The sequence below is a fragment of the Meles meles genome, chromosome 8, assembly GCF_922984935.1.
Source record: "Meles meles chromosome 8, mMelMel3.1 paternal haplotype, whole genome shotgun sequence".
Lineage (NCBI taxonomy): Eukaryota > Metazoa > Chordata > Mammalia > Carnivora > Mustelidae > Meles > Meles meles.
The window spans coordinates 56,017,956-56,026,556 of NC_060073.1; the positions used below are offsets into that span (position 1 = coordinate 56,017,956).

Sequence of the window (8,601 nt, forward strand, 5' to 3'; positions counted from 1 at the left end):
CTAGCCTTCAGTACTGCCTCTTGTTCTTTTTTTGTGTAGTGAATTTTTCTGCCTTTTCATTTTGTCCAGATAAGAGTATACGAAGGAGCAAGTAAAATACTAAAAGGGTGGCAAAGACCCCAGAAAATTTTGCTTTAACCAAATCAGAAGAGACCCCACATCGTGGGGAGAGAAAGGGATAAGAAGAGGTTCAGAAAAAAAAGAAAAAAATGAAAAAAAAAGAAAACAAATTAAAAAAATTAAATAAAGAATAATATATAAATATTAGATAAGCTAGTGAAGAAATGTTAAAATAGAAGAGGGTAAAATTTTAAAAAAAATTTAGCAGAAGAAGAAAACAGAAAGAAAAAAATTGAAAAAGAAATTAAATTAACCACAAGACTAAAGTATCATGGGGAGAAAGCCATGAGTTCCCTGCTTTGCTTTCTCCTCCTCTGGAATTCCGCTGCTGTCCTAGGTATTGAATCTGCTTTCCTTGGTAGATGAACTTCATCCTGGCTTGATTTTTTGTTGATCTTCTGGAGGAGGGGCCTGTTGTAGTGACTCTCAAGTGTGTTTGCCCGAGGCAGAATTGCACTGCCCTTACTGGGGGCTGGACTAAGTAATCCGCTTGGGTTCGCTTTTGGGAGCTTTTGTTCCCTGAATGCTTTCCCTAGAGTTCCAGAGGACAGGAATGAAAATGGTGGCTTCCCAGTCTCCGGCCCGGAGGAGCCGAGAGCCTGGGGCCCCACTCCTCAGTGCACTCCCAGAGAACAGCGCCCAATTACTCCCATATCCCCGGTCTCCAGCTGCGCTCTGAGTTCACCCAGCCTGCGACCAGTTCAAGGTAACCCTGAGCTGAGAGCTCAGTTCTCAGCTCTGTCTCTGTAGCCCTCTTCCCCATTCTAATACCTGAGAGTTCTGCGACACTCCGACCCTTCTCCCCCCCCCCCCCCCCCGATAGTTCTGTGATCCTGCAGGACCTGGGGCCACACTGAACCCGTGTGGGCTTCACCCTGGTTTAGCCTCTGGAGCAATGTCCCTCAGTGGGACAGACTTTTAAAAGTCCTGATTTTGTGCTTGGTTGCTCCGCCGCTTGCTGGAAGCCCGCCCCTGCCCCCGCAGTCTATCTTCCTGTCGCTTTGGATTCACTTCTCTGCCAGTCCTACCTTTCAGAAAGTGGTTGATTTTCTGTTTCTAGAATTGCTGTTATTCTTCTCTTTGATCCACCGTTGGATTTGTAGGTGTTTGCAATGTTTAGATAAGCTATCTAGCTGATCTCCTGCTACCTGATGTAGTCTCAGCCTGCTACTTCTCTGCCATCTTGACTCATCCTCCCCCATGCCTTTTTCAATTCCAGCTAGCACCTTGACAATCGTCATCCAGAACTCTAGATCTGACATATTACCAATGTCTGTATTGATTAGGTCCCTAGCCTTTGGTACTGCCTCTTGTTCTTTTTTTTGTGGTGTTTTTCTGCCTTGTCATTTTATCCAAATAAGAATATATGAACGAGAGAATAAAATACTAGAGGGTGGCAAAGACCCCAGAAATATGTATGCTAACCAAATCAGAGAGACCCCAAATCAGGGAGAGAAGAAAGGGGCTAAAAAGTAGTAAAAATATTAAAGAAATTAAAAAAAATATATATATATATTAGACTGATGAATATAACAGAGCCACCCACTTGATTTTGGGTATATTTTGGTCTTTTAGAAGAAACTACTTCCCAAAATTTTAAAGAAAGAAAAAGAATATATATATATATATATATATATATATATATATATATATATATAATAAGGGTAAACATGATGAATAAAGGTAAACATGACTGTAAAGATGAAAACTAAAAAAAAAATTCTAAAAAAGAATTGATAAGTTGTTTGGAAAAAGAAAGAAAAAATAAAGTGGAGAGAATTTGCTCTGTCTGGAGACTGGAACATAGCCCTGTGCTAGATTTATGGTATATTTTGGTTTATTAGAGGAAATTGTATCCCAAGATTTTTTAGAAGAAAAAAACGTATATGTATTCAAAAAATAAAGGTAGATACAATGAAGGATAAAATATGACTGTAATAATGAAAGTTTAAAAAGATGTATATATATTTTAGAAAGGCATTGTTAAGATAAACTAGTTAAAAAAACGTTAAAAGAGGAATGAGGAAAAGTTAAAAAAATAGAATTAGAAAAAAATAAAATTAAAAAAATTAATTAACTTTGCAAGACTAAGGAATCATGGGGAGAGATCCATGAATTCTGTGCTTTGCTTTCCTATCCTCTGGAATTCTGCTCTTCTCCTTGATCAGTGAGCTTGGTCTTGGCTGGATGTTCTTGCTGATCTTCTGGATGAGGGGCCTATTGTAGTATTTTCAAATGTCTTTGCCTGAGGTGGAATTGCACTGCCCTTGCCAGGGGCTGGGCTAAGGAATCTGCTCAGGTGCTTTTGGGAGCTTTTGTTCCCTGAATGCTTTCCATAGAGCTCTGGAGGACAGGAGTGAAAATGGTGGCCTCCCAATCTCCAGCCTGGAGGAGCTGAGAGCTTGTGGTCCCGCCCCTCATGCACCCTTGGAGAAAAGTGGTCTGTTACTCCCATCTCCCTAGTCTCTGGTTGTGCTCCAAGCTCACCCAGCCTGTGACTGAGCATTTCTATCTCTGGTGTGCAGCTGCGTTTGGAGTCTCCAAACTCAAAAGATTCCTGCCACACTGCTACTGCAGAGCAGGAAGGTGAGACTCTACAGATCTGCCACTTGTGGGGCGTCCTTGCTCAAAGAGCAGTGGTCCCCACTGTGCCATGGATCACAGTTTATGGTAACCCCAAGCTGAGAGCTCACTCCTTGGCTCCATCTCTGTAGTCAGCTTCCCTTCTCTGATACTTGTGAGCTCTGCTATACTCACACACCCCTGATCCTTCAGTGACCCTGTGGGACCTGAGACCACACTTTCCCCATGAGGGCTTCACCTATGCTTAGCCTCTGGAGCGATATCCCTCAGTAAAGCAGACTTCTAAAAGTTCAGATTTTGTGCTCAGTTGCTCCACCACTTGCCAGGAGCCAGCCCATCTCACCACAATCTGTTTTCCAGTGGCATTGGATTTGCTTCTCTGCAAGTCCTACCTTTCAGAAAGTGGTTGATTTTCTGTTTCTAGATTTGCACTCTTCTCTTTGATCTCCTGTTGTGTTTGTAGGTGTTCAGAATGGTTTGATAACTATCTAGCTGAACTGCGACTCAATGTCATCTCAGTCTACTACTCCTCTGCTATCTTGACTCCCTTTTTTTGTTGGATACTATTTTTAAATACTGTGGTTAGGGAGACCCAATGGACCTGAGGGAAGGAGCTATGTGTCCAGAGGAAAAACAAGCAAAAAGTCCCAGAGACAGGAATGTGGTTCATATTTTTGAGAATCTGTTAGGGAGGCAGTTTTGACTGAAGGCCTGAAGGAGATCAGATATATAAAGGAGTCCCCACCTACAGAAATGAATTCCCCTCTCCTCTCCTCTGGGGTTATTTATGTGTTTTAATCTAATTCTTTTTTTTTTTTTTTTTTTTTTTGTGTGTTTCATTCGGGTCTTAGGAGTTTTTTTTTTTTTTTTCCCTTTTTATTAATTTTTTCAGCGTAACAGTATTCATTCTTTTTGCACAACACCCAGTGCTCCATGCAAAACGTGCCCCCCCATCACCCACCACCTGTTCCCCCAACCTCCCACCCCTGACCCTTCAAAACCCTCAGGTTGTTTTTCAGAGTCCATAGTCTCTTATGGTTCGCCTCCCCTCCCCAATGTCCATAGCCCGCTCCCCCTCTCCCAATCCCACCTCCCCCCAGCAACCCCCAGTTTGTTTTGTGAGATTAAGAGTCATTTATGGTTTGTCTCCCTCCCAATCCCATCTTGTTTCATTTATTCTTCTCCTATCCCCCTACCCCCCCATGTTGCTTCTCCATGTCCTCATATCAGGGAGATCATATGATAGTTGTCTTTCTCCGATTGACTTATTTCACTAAGCATGATACGCTCTAGTTCCATCCACGTCGTCGCAAATGGCAAGATTTCATTTCTTTTGATGGCTGCATAGTATTCCATTGTGTATATATACCACATCTTCTTGATCCATTCATCTGTTGATGGACATCTAGGTTCTTTCCATAGTCTGGCTATTGTAGACATTGCTGCTATAAACATTCGGGTACACGTGCCCCTTCGGATCACTATGTTTGTATCTTTAGGGTAAATACCCAGTAGTGCAATTGCTGGGTCATAGGGTAGTTCTATTTTCAACATTTTGAGGAACCTCCATGCTGTTTTCCAGAGTGGTTGGACCAGCTTGCATTCCCACCAACAGTGGAGGAGGGTTCCCCTTTCTCCACATCCTCTCCAGCATCTGTCATTTCCTGACTTGTTAATTTTAGCCATTCTGACTGGTGTGAGGTGATATCTCATTGTGGTTTTGATTTGTATTTCCCTGATGCCGAGTGACGTGGAGCACTTTTTCATGTGTCTGTTGGCCATCTGGATGTCTTCTTTGCAGAAATGTCTGTTCATGTCCTCTGCCCTTAATCTAATTCTTATTACAGTAATTTTACATGTTTTTGGCTCCCACTCCCAGGACTTTAGAGTAATAGGATCAAGATTTATGTATGTTTGAGTTCCATTTTCTAGTTCAACGCTGGACGTGAAATAACTTTCAAAATATATTTAAATGCCTGAGGGAAGGGTTAAAGTATAATGGTTATTTTCAACATTTTTTTTAACAACTGTTTTTAATCTCATTTTACTTTTTCAAAGTCAATTCACTGTCTTTAAGTTCTGATACTTCCTATAAGACACACATCTTTAAGTGAGTATAGATTTTCCATCACACTGACTCTAAAAGGGACTTCATTTAAGAACAGACAATGAAGTATGATGATCGGCTCATGAAAATTCATAGCCCCTGGTCTGGGTACCATGATGAGACTTTTACATCTACATCTTTAGTCACTTCCTGAAAATGATGGAAGGTAAGAAATGTGATTTGACTGTGGGTAAGAGGAAACCATGCAGTTCATATCTTCAGGCCTGTCCAGAGAGAGGATGAGGATAGCAATTTTATCTCCAAGTTCTTGCTTTGCAACTGTGATTTGAGTGGTCATGGTTGAGAAAAGTTAAGCTAGAACACAATTAGTTACTGCTCTTTCCCACTCTCCTCAGTAATTTCCCGATCCCCTCTTTAATCTCCTGGGTTCGTACCCCATAGACAATGGGGTTGAGAGCTGCAGGAATTACATGGTGTAGGACATTTAGTAAGATGGGGATATCAGGGGAAATTTTTTTCTTGGCAATATGGGTAAAAACAAAAACCAGAAGAATGGTGCTGAAGAAAAGGATGAGAATGAAGTGAGAGCCACATGTGCTCAGAGCTTTGGTAGCTGCCCCTTTTGCCTTGAGTCTAAGAACGGCTCTTAGAATGAAGGTATAGGAGAGGAAGATGAGGATGAGGTCAGAGCCCAGAAGAGTCCAGGCCACAATTAACTGGTATATTTTGTTAAGGAAAACGTTATCACAGGAGAGCTTGGACACAGAGAGGTTGGCACAGATACAGTTCTCAATTATATGTTTTCCACAATAATGGAGCCGGGCAGAGAGGATAGGAATGAACATAGTAAGAAATGCATTCCTGGCCAAAATAAAAATAGCAGCCTTGGCTACAAATTGGTCAGTGATGATGGATGGGTACCTTAGAGGGTGGCAGATGGCCACATAGCGGTCATAGGCCATGACCATGAATGTGCAGGACTCCATGCCGAGACAGCAATTCATGATGTACATCTGGAGGAAGCAGGCATAGAAGCTGATGGACTTGAGGTCAAACCAGAAGATCATCAGGACCTTGGGGATGACGGTGAGGCAGAGTACAATGTCCAACAGGGAGAGGAGGCTGAGTAAGTAGTACATGGGCTTGTGCAGAGAGGCTTCCAGCCAGATGGTGATCAAGAGGGTGGCATTGGCTCCCATGGCCAGGAAGAAGAGGAGGCTGAGGGGCAGAGACAGCCAGTGTTGCCAGCTTGGGGACCTGACAAAGCAATTCAGGATGAAGTCCGAGACTTCAACAGAGAGATAGCTGCTGTTATAAGGTAGCATCAGCAGTGACTTTAGTAAGGCAGATGTCTTTGAGTAACTAAAGAAGAGAGAAGGAGTTAACCTATCATAGACTCTGATGACTATGTACTTAGCTTATAAGATTTTATTTTATTTTATTTTTTTTATTTGACAGATGGAAATCACAAGTAGGCAGAGAAGCAGGCAGAGAGAGAGGAGGAAGCAGGCTCCCCACTGAGCAGAGAGCCCGATGTGGGGCTCAATCCCAGGACCCTGGGATCATGACCTGAGCTGAAGGCAGAGGCTTTAACCCACTGAGCCACCCAGGTGCCCCAAGCTTATAAAATCTATGAGGGTAACACCTACCCCACCACCCTTTTCCTAGCACAATTTTTTTGAACATGAGAGGTGATTAATAGACATTTGTTGAATATACAATATGTTTCCTCATCTTTGTTCTTTCATCTGTATTTCATCTTACAGTTTCTCTTGCATTAATGTAAATTTTTAGTTTAATTGCCTGGTTAATATAAAATGAATCAAAAACTAAGTGTCAAATTTTATTTAAATGAAACACACAAAATCAAAGGCTTAGAAAACATTTTGGTTTAAATTTTATAAGGTACAGAAATGTATTCCAAGAGCTTGATGGGATCCATATTAAGATCCTAAGGACGTAAATGATGATAGTATCAGTGTCAAGATGAACTGGAGTACTTAGAGCCAATTTCCCACTGAAGTTATTTACAACTCATTGTTAGGATTATGTCTGTATCTAGTCACTCTTTATTAATACCTAGCTCCCTACTTATACATATATCTACACCTAACTTATAGCTGTACCTATGCCTATATTTATATTTGAATGTCTTGAAGACACCCATGAGCTGGTCAAAAAGAGAATTATCAGGCTAAGGATTGAATGAAATTGAAACATTAAAATCAAATATTGATGTTGGCTTTCAACGTGAGGGCAGTTGCAGCTCCCTGGTTACCTAGGGGAGCTCAAAATCTAAAATGCAGGGACAGGAGGTAAATCTAGTCTCAAGCAGGTGGAGAATGTAGTAGGAGATCCCCTACTATTTAGATAGAGCTTTACAAAACTACATCCTGAATAAAAAGACATACACTAGAAATAAGCCCATTTCTTCATCTTTATCCCTCATTCCCACCTGGGACTTCCTATAAAACTGACTACCTCAAAGCTTCTAATATGGGGTAAATAGTCTCCATAAATACTGAACCACAGGCTGGTCCTCATATGACTTTGCAGCCTGAGTTCACACCAACTGCTTCTCTCAGAAAGGAATTTGAAGTTATCTTGGAATGGTAGTGGTTTCAGAAAATAACAGAAACAAACCTAAATCATTTCTTGAGATTCTCAAACTTCAACACAGAAGTTTCTGAAGAAATTGAGTTGTGGTAATGAAGTTTACCAGAAGCATGTGGTAAAAAGACAGTTTATTTAAAATAAGCAGATTGTGAATAAAAGCCCACAATGATGACAGATAGCCAAATATAAGCTACAAAAACTTAAAATTTTGGAGTTATTTGATGAAGGATATTGAAAAGCATTATCTTTACAAGGTTTTAAGTAAAAAAGTCTTGAAAAGATACATAACAAAATAAACATACTCAAAAGAAAAATCAGTCGTATCTCTTAGAAAAGAAAAAACATAAATTTAACATTGAAAGAAGTAGATTTAAGGATAGATTAGTCACACTTGGAAAGATAATCAGTGATTTAGAAGATTGAACTTGAGAAATTTTTTAAAATGAAGCTCCAACGGATACAGAGAAAATGCAAATGTATAGTTAGGAGCAAGGGCATGGGATTCTGAATAGACAGAGTTAATTTTCCTGGGATTAAGAAGATGAAGTCCATAATTAATATTTTGATCAGGGCACTGGAATCTTTAAAAAGTAGCAGGGCAGATTTAAAAAAGAACAAAATATAGTTAAAAAATAGAATATCAACAATAAGAACTCAGTGGCGAATTAAACAGTAGATTAGGACCAGCTATTGGGAGGGTCAGTTACTGTCAGAATGGTGGTCAGAAGAGTCTAGAGAATGAAGATGGGAGGAAAATGAAAACAGATGGAAAATACTGAAGAATATGTAATAGAAATAGCAGGTGGATTGGGAATGTCTAGCACAGAATCAGAGCTGCAGGTTGAAGAAGAAAGAGAATGAGACAGAGACATCTGAACTTTTCAGTTGAGATGAAATACATCAATAACCAGATTCAAGCATTTCAATAAATTTGAAGTGGGATGAATAAAAATAAGTGTACACCTAGATACATCTAAATATATACACCTAGCTATCATGGTCTAACTTCAGGTACTAAAGACAAATAAATGATCTTAAAGATCAGTATGATTATTACAATCAGAAGAATGATTGTGGTAGTCCCTGGGTGGTTCAGTTGGTTAAGTATGACTTTTGATCTCAACTCAGTTCTTGATCTCAGGGTCATGAGTTTGAGCGTGGCATTGGGCTCCACACTGGGCATGGAGCCTACATAAAACAAAATAAAACAAAAC

General features: G+C 40.3%; 1 protein-coding gene across 1 annotated transcript; it reads right to left on the reverse strand.

Annotated features, from left to right (window-relative positions):
• Window positions 1-5,136: 5,136 nt before the first annotated feature.
• LOC123948712 (olfactory receptor 56A3-like) lies at window positions 5,137-6,108 on the reverse strand. Its single transcript, XM_046015879.1, has one exon. It carries the CDS (start codon window positions 6,094-6,096, stop codon window positions 5,137-5,139), a length of 960 nt encoding a protein of 319 aa, XP_045871835.1. The 5' UTR covers window positions 6,097-6,108.
• Between the last annotated feature and the right edge of the window lie 2,493 nt (window positions 6,109-8,601).

What these genes read in the sequence shown, in the direction of transcription:
- LOC123948712 (XM_046015879.1), bottom strand. Translation starts at nt 6,096, where the DNA reads ATGCTACCTTATAACAGCAGCTATCTCTCTGTTGAAGTCTCGGACTTC.